The 18,873-nt window shown below is 61.3% G+C and overlaps 4 protein-coding genes across 4 annotated transcripts in view; all 4 read right to left on the bottom strand.

Moving 5' to 3' along the window:
- Positions 1–1,354: 1,354 nt before the first annotated feature.
- NUDT8 (nudix hydrolase 8) lies at positions 1,355–3,428 on the bottom strand. Its single transcript, XM_037062506.1, has 4 exons — positions 3,064–3,428; positions 2,401–2,533; positions 1,763–1,840; positions 1,355–1,673 (listed from the first exon to the last, which is right to left on the bottom strand). The coding sequence occupies exons 1-4, from the start codon at positions 3,255–3,257 to the stop codon at positions 1,443–1,445; spliced, it is 636 nt and encodes a 211-aa protein (XP_036918401.1). The 5' UTR covers positions 3,258–3,428; the 3' UTR covers positions 1,355–1,442.
- A 1,109-nt stretch (positions 3,429–4,537) lies between these two features.
- Positions 4,538–10,678, bottom strand: TBX10 (T-box transcription factor 10). Its single transcript, XM_037062503.1, has 8 exons — positions 10,672–10,678; positions 8,085–8,352; positions 7,892–7,993; positions 7,306–7,477; positions 6,073–6,228; positions 5,723–5,790; positions 5,409–5,507; positions 4,538–5,010 (listed from the first exon to the last, which is right to left on the bottom strand). Exons 1-8 carry the CDS (start codon positions 10,676–10,678, stop codon positions 4,704–4,706), a joined length of 1,179 nt encoding a protein of 392 aa, XP_036918398.1. The 3' UTR covers positions 4,538–4,703.
- Positions 10,679–13,493: 2,815 nt separating this feature from the next.
- Positions 13,494–17,448, bottom strand: ACY3 (aminoacylase 3). Its single transcript, XM_037062614.1, is given in 8 exon segments — positions 13,494–13,506; positions 13,678–13,931; positions 15,800–15,912; positions 16,088–16,195; positions 16,341–16,375; positions 16,377–16,432; positions 16,572–16,819; positions 17,364–17,448. Coding segments are annotated over 8 exon segments (912 nt in total).
- The window catches only part of UNC93B1 (unc-93B1 regulator of TLR signaling), a 29,476-nt gene continuing 27,603 nt past the window's right edge, over positions 17,001–18,873 (bottom strand). The window contains exon 13 of the mRNA XM_037062507.1: positions 17,001–17,019. The gene's annotated coding sequence lies outside the window, so the exon portion shown is untranslated. The remainder of the gene's footprint in view (positions 17,020–18,873) is intronic.

Genomic DNA, 18,873 nt, shown 5'->3' on the forward strand with positions numbered 1-18,873 from the left:
AGTTTTCTATTGTTTGTCCTAGCTAATGCTGCCTAATCCACAGGTCAAGATCCAATCACCAACCTCTCCGACTCTTTCACAGCACCCTGGTCCATATAATTATTGTATAATTCCACTAATATTTATCTGTGTTGTGGACCGCTCTGCCTGGTTTCAGGAATTGTAAACCGTCTCCCATGTCTGAGGCTGTGAACGGCCTCCGGAATGTGAGCCACTGAGGAGACAGGCTTGTCTCTGGGTGCAGATGCTGCCCTGCTTCCTCTCCCTGCCCCCAAAGCGTGGTCCATGTTGATGACCGGTAAGTCTCCTCACAGCGAGGAGCAACCTAAGCCAGACTTGATCACTTGGGAGGCCATCATGGAAGGACTCGGGGGGCTGCAACAAAGAGCAGCAATGGACCCTTGCCCCCCCCCCCCAGCTATGTGACATAGCCCGAGTCCCCATGTCCTCTGGGAGAAGCACTTCCTGGCTCCAATCCCCTTAAGCCTGAATACCTACCCGATGGGGAGGGGTGCAGCCCCTTGCTTTGCCAGAGCAGATCCCGGAAAAAATCTGGCATCACAAAGATTTCCTGAAAAACCTGTGAAACCTGCTCTGCAAAAAGTGCTTTCCTTCATATGTTAAGGGTCCGAGCAGGAAACCCCAAAGTTTCTGCAAAACCCCCTTCCTGACAGACTGACTCAGACTAAGCCCTCAGATTTCTTTGAAATGTTATCTACTGTTTGATCCTTGCCTCCCTGTATTCCTGCGTATTACAACCCAATAAAAGCCCCTGGGGGAAGGGCTTGAGGCCCTTCCCCTTGAGGGACCTGCCACCTTTCCTCCCCAAGCAGATTATGTCTTGGTAGTGTTTACTTTCATCCATGGCGGACGGGGGGCCTCGTGGGCAAAGTCGCCCCCACATATCTGTGTGACCTGGTCTAAAGTTCCCCGTAGACTGAGCCTCCAACTCCCCAGGGGTCAGGACAGCGGCTGGCGCACGGCAGGTGCTCAGGAGTAGTGTGCAGGGCCGCCCATGGATCCCTGCAGCCCGGCACATGAAGGAGGGGACAGTGAAGTGGCTTAGAGCCTGAGCACTAGTCAGGGAGGGCCTGGTTCGAATCCCAGCGTGAGGTGGCCTCGGGCAAGGTGTCTGTCCTCTCTGAGCCCGTCTCACCTGCCAGGGACAGTGTTGGCTCCACCTCTCAGGGCTTCAGTGAGGGTGCAGCAAGACAAATGATGCCCAGTGCCCAGCACAGGGTAAGTGCCAACGGCTGCTGTGGGTGACAGTGTGCTTGGGCAGAGGCGCCCCAGCCAGGAGACCGGCTGTCCCGTGGGACCCACCCAAAGTCAGGGTCTCACGCAGCAGACGCTGTTGCCACAAAGTTGGTAACGCTCTTTATTCAGTCCTGGAGTGGAGCTGGCCCCGCAGGAGGAGGCGGCGGCTGCTCAGGGTCAGGTCTTTAGTCCCGGGGCTGGAGTCCAGGGAAATACTGGCGGGGCTGGTAGGCGCCAGGGGCCAGCAGCTGCAGGGCGAACTCGGTGATGACTGCTGTTAACCCCCAGACACGGTGTGGCCCGTGGAGGAAGACAGGCATTGTGTGGCTGAAGTGGCCACCCCGGCAGAAATGGGTATAGCCTTGGTTCTGCACCTGCAACAGGTGGGCCAGGGGCAGGGCAAACACCTCGTCCACCTATGAGCAGGAGGCAGCGGGAGGGTGAGCCGAGCACTGGCTGCTGCATTGGGACAACCCAGTCCCCTGGGATCCCTGCCCTGACTCACCTCCTCAGGGTTGGGCTTAAGGCTCTGGGGATCCATGGGGCCCACACTGGCAAGCACCGGCACCACAAGATTCTTTGCCTGGGGCAGCAAGGCAGGTGGTCAGGGGAGGCATGGCCTTGGCAGGGCTGTGGGACTGGGGAGGAGAGGCTGAGGAAGGCCCCACTCTTGCCATGCAAGGCCAGGTCCCAGTGGACCTTGATCCAAGGCTCCCTTCCAGCCATGTGACTCGGGTTCTCGACTCAGGCCTCTGGGCCTTGGTAGACTGTTCCCTCCACTTGGAACAACCTAACCTTACTTTTCCTACCCTAAAATCTGCCATTTGTCACTCAGTTCCTTCCTACCCTGTGAGGCCACCCCTCATCCACCAAACTGAGCAGACCTGGCTCACTCCAGAACCACTTCCAACCGGGACCTGAGTCTCAGTCCCCTCCCTGAAAAGAGGATAGAAATGCCACTGACCCCCCTCAGTCAGGTTGTGTGGGGATGGAAGACAACCACCAGGCAGGTGTCTGGTGTTCTGCTGCTTCCTACACCTGCTGTTGTCTATGACCGCGCTCTCGGCCCCCGGGGTCCAAGCTCCTAGTCCAGGGCAGGCAGAGTGGGTGGCTGGTTGTGGCCTCAGGGCCTGGTGGACTCACCAGGTCATATGCCGGGTGCAGGATGCCCCACACGTGGTCCTCAGGCACAGCCAGGCCCAGCTCCTCGTGAGTCTCCCTCAGGGCCGTGTGAACCACATCTTGGTCAGTGGGGTCACACTTGCCGCCTGGAAAACTAAACGGGCACAGGCATCCTGGTCCTTAGGCTGTTGGGACCATGGAGGGGTGGGGATGGCAGCTGTGGCAGAGGGCCAGTGGCCCATCTAAGCTTCTGCCCCTAGTTTGCAGTGAGTCCTCTAGCAAGCCACAAGACCTCTCCAGGCTCTCCTTGAGCAAGGGGGTAAGGGAGAGAGGCTGTGGAACTCAGGGATGCAAATTCTGTCTGACATTGCACTGGCACTGACATTGACCCTAGGGTGTCCCCAATCCCCACCAAGGGCGGGGCCAGGGCAGAAAGCAGGAAAGCCTCACCCAGAGAGCTTCCAAGGCTCTGGGACCCGCATCTCCCCATAGCCCGCCGGAGGGAGCCCTCCCAGTCTCCGAGAAGAGGAACGCGAGTCGCTGATTCCGCCTCTGCCTGCAGACCCATTCTACAGAGGCAGAAACCGAGGCTCTAAGAGGCTAAGTGCCTTGCCCACGGTCCCGTCCATTTTCGGGGTTCGGCGGCCTTCTTCTAGAAGAAAGAGGACTTTCCCAGCGGTGTACCTGACTTCCCCCTTGTGCCTCCCGAGCAAGCGGCTGGACCGCAACGTGTAGAGCAGCGCCGGGACCCCGCGCACGGAGCACAGTGGCACGAGCACTGCGGCTGCCACGGGCCGCGCGCGGAGCTGGGCCGTGGCCTTGCTCAGGAGCTGCCGACATCGCTGCTCGCCCTCCGCGGACAGGCAGTCAGACAGCATGTCCGGCCGGCCACTGCGCGACCTAAGGGCGCGGGGCTGACGAAGGAAAGGGGCTAGGAAGCGCTCCAGGGGCCTGGAACCCGGCGGAGCCCGGGGGAGGAGTGGGCCCTAACGCCCCGCCCGCCCCGCGCCTTCTCTGGGGCTCCGAAGCAGCCCTGTTGGAGCCTTAGCGGGAAGAACCTGCACAAGGGGGCGGGATCTCGGCGAAGGGGCGGGGCCCACGGCGGGAAAGCGATGGGCGGGACCTAGAGGCGTGGCCTCACAGCAAGCTGCGGGAGGGACCGGAAGAAGAGTGGAAAGATTCCCCGGGTGGCCGGTGTAGGGTGGGCCTGGGCCAAGGCGGAAGCTAGAGCCGATCGTGTGTCCTCCACTGTTGCTGGAGCAGTTCGGGTCGGGGTGTCTCGCTGTTGACGCACCGCTGGGCTCCCGCCCTGGCGCCGGTTGTGTGTCAGTCCTTCTCCAAGGACCTCCCGGGAAGTGCTCCAACTTGGGCGGGCTCGACGTTTAGTGGTTTCAAGGGGCGCCCCTAGGAGGTCGAGCACGTCGGGGGCAGCTGGGGTGTGTCCTCCTGGTTCCGCAAGGTGGCGCGCGCTGCGCTCTCCCGCTCCTAGGGACCCACTCCGATCTGGCTTTTGCCCACAACTCCTCCAAGAGTTTCCAAGTCTCGTCCTCCTCTTGTCGCCTCTCTCCTGCTCTTTCTACTCCTTTAAGTCTTGGTTTAAATGCCACTCTCCAGAAGCTGTGCTGTCTCGAGTCTTGATCAGACTCTCAAATTTCTCCCCTCAACCAACCTTGGCCCGTGTGGTCATTTTCTATCGTAGTTTTGTAACCCTCCGCCACACCCTGGCCCCTCCAGGACCACAGGACTCCCACCTCACGCACAGCACCTAAGCGTAGAATGGCAGGTACCACCATACTTTGCTTCGGCTTTGGGCAAGCACCTCTCTGAGCTGCAGTGTGGATCCTCATCTGGGCACACACCCCCAGCCTCCCACCCCGGCCTCCACCACTCACTGGTGGCCTCCACCTCTCAACTGGTGTCGGTACCCTTGCTGTCACTCTGTGCTCCCAGGGATGCCAATGGCACTGGGAGAATTTGGGGATGTCTGCAGCCCAGACTCTGGGATCAGGGCGTTCCTGAGGCCCTCCACCCGGATCCCTAAAGACGGAAGTGCTCTCATGCCAAACAGTTTAATGTTGGGGGTAAGGAAGAGGGAAAGCTGGGTTTGGAAGAGTCACTCCCAAGAAGGGGATAGGCTGGGGTGTAGGAGGTGTGCTTCCAAGCCTGGCATCATCCCAGCCTTGCTGTGATTCTGGCCAGGTAACCTCCCTCTCTGGGCTTCTAGCTTCACTGCTCTCCTTGGGAAGGGACAGTGTCTCTGCAGCAGTGAGGCTGGAGGGAGCGCGGTCCAGGGTAAGAGGACTCTGTCCACTGGGCACCCACCGTCACTGAGGGTCCTGGTGAGATCCCAGGCACACAGCAGAGGGGGACAGGAGGCCCAGCCCAGCTTGGAGGGGCAGGCCTCCCTGATCCCTGTCAGCCTGGATATTGGGGAGGGGGTATGGTGTTGGTCGGGCCCTTGGGATTCCAAGGGGACTTGAGGCTCCAGGGTACAGGTCCTGACAGGTGAGGGCCCGATAGGTGGCGGGGGCCAGCAGTGCCTCCGGGGCTGCCAGCAGCTGATGGTGGAGCCGGGCAGGGGCCCTGGAGGTGGAAGCTGGAGCTTTGTTTGGGTCAGAGGGAGGAAATGATCTGAGTGAACCTCAGAGCTCCCCTTGCACCCACACCTACCCTGTCTCCTTCTCTGCTCCTCCCATCCCAAGCTGCCCACCTCTCAGCCTTTGCTCTTGCTCTTTCCTCTGCCTGGAATTTCTTTCCCATTTTCTCCCTCCAGCCAAACCCTTCCCAGTTCTCCAGGGCCCAGCTTGGGAACCACCTCCTCCAGGAGGCCCACCTCTCCACCCCTTCTCTCAGCACCTCATTCCAGCCCTTTTCTCTCTGGCCTGGGCCTCCGATTGTCTCAGAAATCTCTGCTTCCCCGTCGCTGTCCACACAAGTGCCTGGTGGGCTTGCTGAGCGTGCTGGAGCCCTGTGGCCCTGTCTGCTCACCCACCATGTAGGCTCTGGTCCCACTGAGTGGGTCTGGGGACGAACCTTTCTCCTGCTCTGTGGCACCCTTCAGCAGACAGGAGCTGAGGCTACCGCGACTCCGGGCTGTGGCACCAAGCAGGGGCCGTGGAGGTGCCGTCCTGAAAGTGGGGCGAGCAGGAGTGGGGACAGGGAGTCAAGGTGAAGAACCAAGCCCAAAGGTCTGGTTCAGAGTCAGCCAGTGAGACCCCAGGGCCAGTCAATGGGTGCGACCCTCGAACAAGAGTCAGGAGCCAAGGCCTTAGGAGATTCCTGGGGACGGGGGTGAGGGGCTGGGTCAGGGCAGTGGGGCACAACCGGCAGGGGCAGACAATACCAAGAGTCCGCGTCACTCTCCCTAAAGCCCTTGGCAAAAGGGTTGCTGGCAATTTTCAGCTGGGTGATCTGCAGAGGGAAAAATGAAGTTACGGGTCAGCCCTGATCTGGGCGGAGAGTGTGGGGCCCCAGACTCAGCCATCTGCACCTCCCTGGACCCTCCGGTCAGGAGGTGCTGGGACCCAGAACCACTGTGGGTGTGAAGGGAATGGCTGGCATGTGCTCACTGTGTCCCAGGAAAGGAGAGAAAGGCTGGGGTCCGCATGCACATGGGAGCTAAGAGCCTGGAGCCTCAGTCTCCAGCCCTATGAAATGGGCTGGCAGGTGCCCACGAGCTGCAGCCCGACCCACCCGGTGGTTCTGATACGCCGTCACGGCCGTGAACTGGGTCTCCGTGAAGATGAAGGATTTGAAGTTCTCCTTAGCGTAGCGCTCACTGTCCTTGCGTGGGTCCACGAAGACCACGTGGAAGCGAGGCTGGTAGCGGTGCATGGAGCTGAGAATGATCTGTGGGGGACGAGGGAGGGGCTGGGCCGGGGCTGCAAACGGCAGCCTGCTCTCACTGAGGCTGAAGCCCTCCTCCTGGGCACAGTGGTGCCCTGGGCCTGCCCCCCCTCTTCCTGGGGCTGGTGGCATAGGCTCTGCGTCAAGGCCCCTTGGGTTTGAGCATCCTGGCTGCTTCGCCTGTTCTCACACCCGTGTCCCAACTGCCCGCTCTGCCTTCAGAGTTCTCCCGTACCCGACCGCCTCCCCCACCCCATCGCCTCTCCCGGCGCTGGCCTCCATCGCCTTTCACAGGCTGAGTGTTGGGCTTCCTCAGCTGCCTCCTGGCTGGTCTCTCTGCCGCCACTGGCGCCTCTGTCAATTCTCCACATAGCACTCCCAGTGAGCCACAGCATGTCACCCCTTCTTCAACACTGCCCTGGGGCCCCCCACCCCACACAGAGTGAAAGCCAGAAACTGTCTGCAGGTGAGCCTGGCTGCCCCAGGACCTTTCCCCGGCCCCTTCCCCTCCTCACTCCAGTGCAGCTAGTGGGAGCCTCCTTGCAGTTCCCCTGCGCTCCCAACATTTCCCTAGCCCCAGGGCCTTTGCACCTGCTGCCCCCCCCCCGCAACAGCTCCCCTTCTAGGTGCACAGGCCCCCTCCACCGTCCCTAATATCTCCTCCACAGCTGCCTGGGCCCTGGCAGCCACAGACGCCTCTGTCCCGGTCCCCTCCCTGGCTCCTTTTCCTCCTGGCACTTATCGCCACCCGAGACACTGCATCCAGTGCCTTTGGAGTGTTTTTGGTCCTGTGGTCTGGCACCTAAACTGGGCCTGCCTCGTGGTGGGTGCTCTGTAGGCATTGTCCATGAGAATGACAGTGTTTGCTGGAACATTCCCACTGCCCCAACCCACTTCCTCCACTGTCCAGTCCCAGGCTGGGTGAGCTCGGCTCCCCAGCTTTGACCACCAGGAGTGGGTGGGGATGCTGGGCAGCAAGGCCGTTGGCACCAAAGCTCTGCCCCAGCTCCCAGCACTGTCGCCACCAGGCCCCAGCATCCCCTGACCACTCCCGCCCCTCCCCCTGTGCCCGGGGCTCACGTGGCCATTGTCATCCAGCAGGTTGTTGGTCAGCTTGAGCTTGTCGAAGGACACGATCTGGCGCATCCACTGCGCCCCCTTGGCTGGCGAGTCAGGGTGGAAGTGCACACGGCCTGGCGTGGCCGGGTCCGCCTTGCCTGCCACCAGCCAGGCTGAGCTGTGGAAGGCGTACCTGGGGGGCAGAGTGACAGCGAGGGTCTTGGTCTGCTGCCCCTGCTGGCCCTGACCGGAGCCAAGACTGGAGGGCGAATGGGGCTGTTAGTGTCTCCACTGCCACCCACACACCATCCCCACCTCGAGTACAAGGGACCTGAGGCTCCGAGACTGCTGCCCGGCCCTGAGTTCCCTGTGGCTCCCCTGCTGCTCTGGCCAGCCCCTCTGCCTGACCAGGCTGCCTCAGGGCCCACTTCAGGCTGTTGGTTGCCTTGGGCTGGGCTCCCTCTGCCACTAGGCTCCCCACTGTTGCCCGGTATTGGCCTCCTGGAGGCGGCTAGGACTGTCCCCTGCCTCCCCCGAGTGCCTCTAGGGGTCAGCTTTCTCATTTCAGCGCCTGAGGTCAGAGCTACTTCCCCGGGCGGCCCCAGACCTGTATCTCTTGTCGTCCAGGGGCACGAAGTCCATGAGCAGGGCATAGTCCGCCAGCGAGTCCATGCCCAGGATCTTTACCTGGAAGGTGGGGAACATCCTCCTATGGGACAGAGGTGCCCGCAGCCTGAATTTGGCTCCGGCCAAGCCCCAAGCCCCCACCACACACACACACACCCACCTGAGGCCCACACCTGCCTGCCTTGGTGACAATCATCTCCGTGCCCAGCTGGTTGAACTCCTCCCACAGAGCCTTCATCTCCAGCTGGACCGTCACACTGGACACATGCGGGTTCTTGGGGCCCTGCCTGGCAGGCTCGCCCATGGCTGGGGTCCTGGTGGAGCCAGGGGTAGGGCCCAATGGGAACGAAGATACCAGCCGGGGCTCCCAGCTGGAGCTAGTCATGGGTAGGGTGCCCGTCTCCGAGGGTACCAGTACCCCAAGGCCGGCGGAGAGGAAGGCTGGGGAGAGAGGACAGGACCATGGGCCCCTGCTCGCCTCCCGACCCCCACTCCACCCCGCCAGCCCTCATCCTTCAGGCTGCCCCCGGGTGCCTCTTTCTCCCAGAAGTGCTCCCTGCTGCCAGGTCTGTGTGTTCCCACAGCCAGCATGACTTGGTGTCACCTGCTGCAGGAAATGCTCACTCGAAGCACCTGGGGGCCAGAGACCAGGCCTGTCTGGCTCCCCAGGGAATCCATAAGCGCCCCCCCAACCAGGCAGCCCTGGGGCCTTGCACCTCCCTGAGCCTGCGTTGCCACATCTATCACGAGGGCTGGTGGGAGGAACCATGAGGACATGCCCCGGGCCTGGCGCACAGTAGGCCTTGCAGAAATGACCCACATTACAGACACAGACACATGGGATTGTGGTGGTTGCCTGGGGGTCTTTCTCAGCTCTTTGGAGACCCCACTGCCAGGTCCTGCTTAAGGAGAGCTGAGCTAAGAGGAGACCGCCCCCCAGATTTCCATGAATTTCTCTTATCCTTCTGTGACCTTGAAAACTGGCCCAAGTTCTGCCTCCCAGAGCCAGCTTTCTGCTCGGGCTTCCTCCGTGTTTCTCTGAATCCTGCCTTTTGATCTGTGATCTTGAAATAAGCCTTGGCCAAGAGCTTGGCTTCTCTCCGCCCTTCTGGTTAAAGAAAAGGGGAAAAGGCCCGCCCAGACCAGCATGGCTCAGTTGGTTGGGTGTCACCCCACAAAGTGAAGGGTCCCCGGTTTGGTCCCCCGGCCACTGGGGCATGTTGAGAGGCAACTGGTCGGTGTTTGCAGCTCGCATCCGGGTTCCTCTCCCTCCCATTCTCCCTCCCTTTCCCTCTGTAAAGATAACTAAGCAGAATCCTTTTTTAAAATTAAACTTAGAATTAGCATACAACCCAACAACTTTACTTCTAAGAAGAGACCCAAAAGAATTGGGAGCAGCGACCTGAACGGACACCTGCACGTCCATCCACGGTCGTGGCGGCCACGGGCAGAGGGGAGCGCAGCCCACATGGCCCTCCGTGGACGAGTGGATAAACGGAATGCGGTCCACCTGGACATTCCTTCTCCTTCAGCCTCAAAAAGGACATTCTCACACCCAGTACGATGTGGATGGACCCAGAGGACAGTGTCCAGCGGGGGCAAGCCCGTGGGAGCAGGGAGCTGGGGGGCGGGAGCTGCTGAATAGGAACAGAGTTTACAGAGTTTGGGTTTTGCAGGAACGAACTGGAGGTGGTACCTGCGCAATGGTGTGAATGCGCTTAATGCCACTGAGCTGGGCACTTAAAAATGGTTACAATGGTAATTCGTGTTATGTATATTTTACACAACTAAAATTTTTTTAATTGGGAAAAAATCCAGAAAAACACGAATCATTTCAGGCAGCCCTGAAAGGAGCCAAAGGCCTGCGCAGAGGCGGAACGTTGGTGACAGGTGGACAGATGGAAAGGTAGGTGAGTGGAGGGCGCATCTGATGAGCCTGGCAGAGCCTGCACTGAGCAGGAACCTTGGGACAGTGTGGGCTCCAGGGCTGCACTGCAGAAGGGGCCCCTTGCTCAAGCCCCCAGCATTTATGGGCTCTGGGGGGGGGTGGGAAGGGACCCTCTGAGAGAGATGGGGTACATCAGGTCTGTTCCCCTCCAGGGGCAAGCGGGATGGATAGGGAGATGTCCTCCTCCACCAGGGACCTGGCCATCAGGTGGGCAGCTGCAGACACAACATCTGGCCCCCAGTGTCCATGGTAGTAGGTCCCAAGGGGAGAAGCTCATGGCGTTGCTGGGCACGGGGGCATCACAGGCTGTTCACAGCTTCCCGCGACAAGCCCCCAGCCCGTCCCAGCCAACGTGCCACCCCTTGGCGCCCACAGGAACTCTAGGGAGGGGCTGTCCTCTGCCCAGTCCCTCTAAAAGCCAGCACCCCTCAGGGCGGGGAGGTGACAATCTCCACAAGCCTGGGGTCAGGTCTGGAGGGAACGTGAGAGGCTTCTTGCCTACCCCTCACCCTGATCCTCAAGGGTTGAGGTCCAGAGAGGGGAGGAGACAGGCCCCAGGACACCCACGTCTGATAAGGTTTTCACCTCCCAGAAAAGGTACTGTCCCCTGCCTGTCAGCCCCCCATTGTTGAGCCTGGGTGGCTGTGAGCCCACACGCCCCGCCCCGAGAGCCTGGGGGCCCCTGCCTCACCCATTGCCTGGGGCCTGGGAGCAGTGGGGCTTCCTTGCTCCCCACGCCCAGCTCCTGCTCTGTCCCATTCTCCCTGGAGCCCAAGCCCACCCAGGAGCCACCCTGGCTGCCAGTACCGTACCTGACATGGGGACAGCCTGGGTGTCCAGCTCCCGGAGCAGCCCGGGCCCCACACAGGGCTCGGGGGCAGTCAGCCACTCCTGATCTCCCCGAGCGTCCAGCAGCACAGCTCGCCTCCCAGGGGCTTCCTCCGTCCCAGTCTCTGGGCAGGACTGTCCTTCCCTCCCTGGCAGCTCAGTTCTGGGTTGTCCTCCTGGGCTCTGCAGGAGGGACCCTGGCTCTGGGCTGTACAGGGTCCCTTCTCCAAGCCACCCTCACGCTGCTGTCTGAGGCCACTGTCAGGCTCGTTCTGCTCTGGGGATGCTGGGCAGGAGGGGCAGGTGGGAAGGCCGTGACGTGGCAAAGCCTCCCTCTGCCCCTCCCGGTCCCCCTCCGCTCCCTCCCTTCCCCAGCTAGCAGCCCCCCAGCCATTCCTGATCAATGGGCCTGGGCAAGGGTGGGGGCCCCTTTTGAGGACAGGCTGGGTGGTCTGCAGGAGCTCAGGCCTGGTGACTGGAGGGGCTGACGGCCAGTGGGGCCTCAGGGAGGTTGGGCAGGCCACAGCAGTGGCAGCAGCATGGAGGGCTGAAGGGCAGGGGTGGCGCCTCTCACCAGGACCCAGCCCCTGGCCTGGGGCTGCGGGTGCAGAGTTCCAGGGGCAGTGTCGGCATGGCGGGCGGAGACCAAGCCCCCAGACTGGGTGGGAGGAAGCCTGTCCCGATGGCCTGGCCCAAGGAGCTGTGCTATGCTGGCAGGTCCCTGACAGTCCCTTTGCCTCAGTTTCCCCAAGTGAACTAAGTGCATAAACTCCTGCCTGGGACAGGCTGGCCCAGCCTGGAGGGCAGTAAGCTGGCCCCCTTCTGGCTGAGAAAGCTGCCACAGCCCCTGAAGGGGAGGTCAGAGGCTGCTGGGATGGGCGTCTGCTCTGTCCCCCAGTCTGCCTATTCTTCCCAGCCAGACCAGACAGCGTCTCCAGGCTGCCCCCTGCTGGCCCTGTGCTGGGCATTCAGGGCACATGCAGATCCCTGTTCAGGAAGGCAGAGGGCGTGGGGGTCCCCCAAAGCTGGTTGCTCTCAGTTGAGAGTGCTGTTTGGCCATTCGATCCCTTCCACACGGCCCAGAGAGGGTCAGCTGCCTGGACCTGAGCTGGCCCACTCCACAGGGAGCCTCCCAGGCTGGCCTCCAGGCCAGAACAGGAGGCCAGAGCACCACAGGCTGGGCTGGGCGTGCTTGACCCGGGTCCCAGCTCGATCCGAACGGCTCCCACCTCCACCAGAGTCTGGCACTGAATACGTGGGTTTGGCAGAGGGGGCCAACCTCAAAGGGGGCACAGAGGGGCCAAAAGTGGGAGTGGTTTCCCCTCCCAGAACCTCACGCCTCCCTCAGCTCAGGCACGCCTGCTGCCGCAGTCCGGACCTCCCAGACACCTGCCTGCGGAGCTGGGGCTGTGGGCTGTCCCCCGGGAGAAGGTGGGTCGGCCCTGGCACCCACTATGACCGGCTGTGTGGGGAAGGCTGCACCAGCTCTGGGGTTTGCTGCCGGGCAAGACTTGGGTGGGGGGAAGTTCTCTGCGCTTGTGATGGAGGGTCCCAGTGGCACCCAGGGGCCACCCAGTGAGGTATGGACAGGCCACCCTGTCCCAGGATCTGCAGTGGGGCTAGTGGGAGGTGGGAGAGATGATGAAGGGCCTGGTAGACCCTTCTCAGTCCAGACCCACCGGGTGGGCCGGCCTGGGGTTCTGTTGGCTCCTGTGTGTGTATGTGAGTGTGTGTGCGATGGAACACCCCCAAAACGTGCATGTGACCATGCTGACATGCCAACCCACCTACACACATGTGCCAAACTGCCACCACTCATGTTTGCATGTGCACAAGCTCCATGTGCACAGATACACACGCTCACACACAGCAGCACACAGGCATGCCTCCCTCACGGCCCCTCCCGGCTGGCCAGCCCTTCCTGCCGGAGGCACCTGCTGGCCCCCTGCCCCCTCATCCATCTTTCCTGCCAGCCTGTCCCTGGTGTCCCTGTATCTTTCACACCTTTTCATCTCAATGCTCAATAGCAGGAGGCGGTGTGGCAGCTGTGGCCACAGGGAGATGGATGACGGGCCAGGCGGACTTCGGAGGTAGTAGCCGTCAGCCAGGGACTCCGCCCTGCTGGGCTCAGGCAGCATGGGGCTGCCCTCGGGGCCCCGCCCACCCTGCCCACTTCTGCCTTGCTGGGGTCACCTTGCACGGGCTGCCTAGGTCAGGACGGAGGGACCCCAGGAATAGACCCTGGACCCACTCCTTCCCCGATCACAACATGGGAAGAAACTCTGCCTCCCTGGTAGGAGCCCCCCAACCCCAAGCCAAGGCACCTCCCGCTGTGTCCCTGCACCCGGACCTGCTGTCCTGGGTGGAGGGAGCTCTGTCGAGCTGCACCCCTTCCCTAGTGCTGACTGCCCTGAGCTCCCACGGGCGCTGGGCCCATTGCACACCCGGAGATGCGCATCCGGCCTGTGCGCCCAGCCACGCACAGACCGTCCCCAGACAGTGCCAAGGCTCTCGGAAGCATGCGTGCGTGCGCACACCTGGCACTGGGACAGGCACGTGCAGGGACACCCTGACATGTGCACACACACCTGGGCACACACTTCTGCTCTCAAGGACCTACTCACAGGCACCAGGAGGGTGGGAGGTAGGGGCCCTTCTCTGGTCGCCATCCCTGGAAGCTGCACCGCTGGCCTGAGGACAGTCTTTCTCAAAGTTTCCCCACAGCACAGGGTCCTCCCTGGACAAGCCTGGGCACAGAGGCAGCTGCCTGGCCCCAGGACACAGGATGTCCAAGGCCAGACTTGCCCTAGAGGCCGTGGCTGCAGAGAGAGGCCACACAGGACAGAGGACACAAACCACAGACCCCTGGACATCTTCCATTTTATAGAATGGGAAACTCAGACATGGAGGTGGGGGGCTTGGCACGGATCAGGGCATATAGCCAGTGGCAAAGGGGACCCCTGAGCTGGGGGTCGGGCCTCAGGACCCACTGTTCCGAGGGGAGGGCTGAGGCCAGGTGGGCGTGGCCCAGGTTAGGGGGCTGGGGCGTGGGGGGGCGCAGCGCCGGCCTGGCAGGCACAGAGAGCGTGAGCTTTTCAGTCTGGAGGAAGGCCATGCCCTGCTGGTAGGCCGCCTCGTTGATGAACACGGGGTACACGGTGGACTCCCCCTCATAGAGCTTGTCCTCGCTGCTGAGCATCTGGAAGATGGGTGCCCCAGGCCGCAGTGATTCGAAGTCTCGGTCCTGGGAGGGGAGCCAAAGGCCTTAGGGGCTGAGGCCAACCTCTGCCCCAGCCCCAGAGGGGAACCCCAGCAGGGGCTGCACAAGAGATGCCCCTCACTTACAGCCATGCCCAATCACCCCTTCACTTCTTCAATCAATGAGAGAGGGTGTCTATCGAGACATCGCCTGGCCCCCTGTCTGGAAACCGAGACTCCAGTCCCCTTAGAAAGACATTCATCACTGGGAAGCACAGCCCAGTAGTGACGGGCTGTGGAGACAGTGAAGGAAGGCTGGGCTCGAATCCCTACCAGCTGTGTGGCCTGGAGCAGGTCACTTAACCTCTCCATGCCTCAGTTTCCCCGTCTGTAAAATGGGGATGATACTCTCCCTCTATCATCATGAGGTTGAAATTAAATGGCTAATGGTGCTTAAAACAGCACCTGGCAGTTAGTAAATACGTCATAAAAATTTACTAAATAAGATTGAGCACGGACCTGCGAACCAGACGATCGCGGTTCGACTCCCAGTCAGGGCACATGTCTAGGTTGCAGGCCAGTTCCCAGCAGGGGCCAGTTCCCAGCAAGGGATGCACGAGAAGCAACCATACATTGATGTCTCTCTTCCTCTCTCCTTCCCTTCCCCTCTAAAGATAAATAAATATTTTTTTAAAAAATTTACTAAATTGTGAAAGAAATAAGTCAAAATGACTGCAAGGCAGACAGGCAGGAGTGTAAGTCCCTCGGGCCCAAACTCGGAGAAGGTGGAACCCCCCCGCCCGCCCACCCCTCCGCCCAGTGCTGCTATGAGATAACCCCTCGCAGTGCAACCCGATGCAACCCAGTGTAACCACAGCGAGAGGCCCGACCAAGTTCCGGCTTTTCCAACAGTTGCTGCTTGTCCTTCAGAATAGTTCCGAAATACCGCACCGTGCCCGCCATTTCCCCCCTTTCTGTGACCACGCCTGCTGCACCCTCAGCACGTGCCAGGCCCGTTGGCCCCACTGAGGGAGGTGGAGGCCCGCAAGACCCACACCTGTCCTTGAAGAGGTTCAGAATGACTCGGCAATCTCTGACATCGGAGGGTGGCCCACAGCGACTCCTCATGGAAGGGGGCGCCTCTGGCTGGCCCCTGGGCTCAGCTGCCGAGCTTTGAGGTGGAGGGCCTGAGCCGACAGAGCAGGTGGCCCCTCTGAAGCTCCTCTTACCTCTGAAGGCCAGATGAGGGGCTTGGGGAAGTTACTAATGAGGCTAAAGCGCCCACCTTTGGCACTGCCGCTAAGGGCGGGGTGGGGTGGGGTGGGGGGCTGGTTCCACAGCGGCCCCATGTGGCTGCGCGCGGAACGGCAGAAGATTGGCTGCCCACTCTTTCTTACCTTCTTGCCACATTCAGGAGCAGGATTACCCAGTTTCTGGAACATTCAGGAAGGGGAGGCCTGGAAGGGGAGCTGCTGGACTTCCCGCTAATGTGCATAAGGGTGCTTGAAGAGTTGCTCGGAGTACAGAGGGCTCTGTTTTTGCACCTCCAAGCAGGGTCGTGCCTGCTCCACCCTCCCACCCGCCTCTTTGCCCGCCCTCTGTCTCCTGCAGCCAGGAAGAATGTGCCCAGGCTGTCGAGGTGCCCTCGGGTGCCCTCCACAGGTGCTGTGAGCATCACGGTGGCCCAAGTTCCAGGCCTCTGTGCAGGGTCCCTACAGAGACAGTGTGGGGACAGTGTGGGTGGGCACGGGCGCCCAGGCTACTGCACCCCTGCTTCTGATTCCGAGGTGCTGGTGTGACTCTGTGGGAGGCACAGTTGTCCCCGCCTCTGTGCCTTTTTCCAGCACCCCCAAGGCTGTGACCTAGGAGTCCACACCCCATAACACACACACACACACACACACACACACACACACCCTGCAGCGGAGGGTGCACAGTGCTGGCCAGGTCCCCAGCCTCGGTGTGTGGGAAGTCCACACTGCTCACGTTTCTGTACACCTCCATCTCAAAGGCAGGGAAGGCTGTGCCTGTGCAGGAGGCTGGTGCGTGAGCCCAGCCCTCCCACCAGGCCTGGGTGGAGTGGGCTGTGGGGGCCACTCGGGACTTGTTCCCAGCCGGCCCAAGAGCCTGGCTCCTTGGTCCCTGGGGCAGGCCCTCTCCTCTTTGGTCCTTAGTTTCCAGGCAAATCCTTGGGGGTCTCACCCTGGTCGAAAAGCTGGATGAAGTCCAGAGCTGCGGTTTCCAGGACCCCCACCCTGGTGGAAAGGTCGGCCCGTAGCGCTCCCTGCGGCTGGGGACCAAGCTCCAGGCCTGGAGACTAGGAGGAAAGGGGTCAGGCAGGTGTTCCAGAGAGGAGGGGCTCCAGACCCCAGACCCCTGACACTGCCCATCATCTGGCCCTGCCCTTCCCAGCCTCTGATAACTTCTCCTGAAGCTGAGGTCTGGCTGGGCCCACCCATTCCGTTCTTGGCCACAGAGTGGACACTGTAACTCTTCTCCAGGCAACTGGTCCAGGAAGACCTGGCAGGGCAGCTTCGGGTTCTGTAGCTGTGAGCAGAGGGCTGGGTCAGGGCCTAGGCATGCCTTTGGTGGGGTGGGGAGGGGGGAGGGGGGAGGGATGGGAGCATGGAGGAAGCACAGAACACCATATGGGGAGGGGTGGGCAGGTCCAGATGGCCTGGAGCACCTGCAGGTGGCAGGTCCACAGGACTGGAGCCCAGGACACACTGCCCCCCGCCACCAGTCCCCAGCAGAGGCGCCAGAGGACGAGGCAGGTGCCCATGTTGGCCGTGGTGTTGTGCAGGTCGAGGATGAAATCGAAGGCCTGGCCTGAGGCCTTGGGCCCCAGCAACTGATTCAGCTCTCGGGCCCTTGTCACCTCGTAGTGGTCATCTGGGTGGGGCCTGGCACTGCAGGGCAGGGTGGGGGTATCAGCTACGCGCAGTGTCAGTCGGTCCTCAGAGGTTTATTGGAGAGAATGGGGGGCGGCCTCATGGGCTGACAGGATGAAGCCCGAGACCCTGCAGGAGAGACAGAGAAGCCCAAGGACCTGTCCCTCTCGGCTCTGCAGTGCACCTGCCTCACTCTGGTTGGCTCCCCACCACCCCCGGAAAGTCCAAACCCTTGGCCTGGCCCTGCCTGCCTGCCTCATCAGCTCTCACTTCGGCCACACTTCCAAGCACCAAGCTGGTCTCACTTCCAGAGCTGCGCACCTGCCGGCCCTTCCCTGGGAACTCCTTTTCTCCTCTCTTGGCCTGGTTAACTTCTTTTTGTTTGTTTGTTTATTTATTTATCTTTAGAGGGGAAGGGAAGGAGAGAAATATCAATGTATGGTTGCCTCTTGTGAATCCCCTGCTGGGAACTGGCCTGCAACCCAGGCATGTGCCCTGACTGGGAATCGAACCGCGATCGTGTGGTTCGCAGGCCCGCGCTCAATCCACTGAACTACACCAGCCAGGGCTGGTTAACTTCTACTCACCTTTGTGGCTTAGCTGAGTTACCACCTCCTCCAGGAAACCTTCCTGACTACCATTGGTCAGGGTTGTGTAGCCCCCACCCTGCATTTAGCATTGTGGTTGCTCGGTTCCTCCTCTGTCTCCTCTAGTAAGCTGAGACCAATGCCTCAGTTCAACTTCTTGTTCTCTTACCCAAGCTGGCCAGAGCCTGGCTCAGCGAATACCCGTTAAAGGAAGGCATGAAACAGTGGTTGGGGCACCAGACAAGTAAATGCCGCTTGTGGGGATGATCTAAAGCAAGGTGTGAGGAGTCCAGAGGAGGCCCTGACCTAGTCTGAGATCAGGAAGGGCTTCCTGGAGGAGGTGACATCAGTGTGGATTTCTTTACATTGAAAAAGGAAGGATGGGCAGTGAAAGCAGAGGGATATGCCCTGTAAGCTGAGCCAGCGTCGGGCACAGGGGCCCTGGCTGCAGGGTCCACTCGCGACTACACAGTTCCCAGAGCTTCCGGGGGCCCCGTTGCAGCCTCACGGATGGTGCACAGGTCGCTGAGGAGAGAGACAGAGCTGGGCAGTGAACCGGCCAGCCCGGTCACCCTGTGCCTACTGAGCCAGGCATCCCAGGCCTTCCTCACCTCCGGACTCAGTCCTCCCAGGCTGCCCAGCCCTGGCCGGAGCCAGGCCCACAAGCAAGGGGATCCAGTGGCCAGGGTTCCAGGCCATTTCTCTTTGCCACTGCTCAGTCACACTCAGCTCGTGGTGGGGCCTGGGTCGGCCTCCGCCCTCCTGTCTGCCACCCTGGATTGTGGGATCGTGGCTCCCACCAGGGCAGTGGGGGTGATGACACGTGAAACTGGGTCACCACAGGTCAAGACACCCTGATAGCTCGTGGGGTGGCAGATGGGGGCCCCTCTCCTGGGGCCGGGTGGGCTGCTGTTGCTCACTCCGTTTCACAATCAAACCTAGGCGCCAGGTGGAAGGACAGGCCGGAGGCCGGTGGAGGGGTCAGCGGGCAAGCCCGTGTCTGCCTCTCTCCTACTCCCTGCTACCTGTGCTCTCCGGGCAGGGGCCTCAGGGGCCTCTGCGGAGCCAGGAGCCACTGGAGAGCAAGGCCGCCCAGCTCTGCTGAGGTTCTGCTGACTCAGGGCTGAGCTTCCGGTGGGGGAGGGGGAGGGGAAGGAAGGGCCTCCTCGGCAGACCTGACTATTTTGGGGGTTCCTGGGGGCAGGGTGCTTCCTGTGAAGGGGTGCTGAGCCCCCAGGTCTGAGGGGGTCCTGGAAGTTTCCCTCCCTTGACGGGGTTTAACTTCCCCGTTTCAGGTGTTTGTAGAATGGAAGGGGGTCTGGGAGCTGGCACAGAGCTCCCAGAAACAGCAGCCCCAAACCAGACCAAGGGCATGTGTGTGCATGTGTGTGCATGTGTGTGTGTGAGCCTGAGGACTGTGCGTTCACATCTGTGTCCTGGACACCTGTCCCAGCAGTGAGGAGGTGTCCCGCTGAGCCCCACCGCTGAGCCCCAGGCAGTGGAGGAGTTG

This window comes from Sturnira hondurensis, unplaced genomic scaffold (genome assembly GCF_014824575.4).
Source record: "Sturnira hondurensis isolate 20B ecotype Veracruz unplaced genomic scaffold, ASM1482457v3 Scaffold0014099, whole genome shotgun sequence".
Taxonomy (NCBI): Eukaryota; Metazoa; Chordata; class Mammalia; order Chiroptera; family Phyllostomidae; genus Sturnira; species Sturnira hondurensis.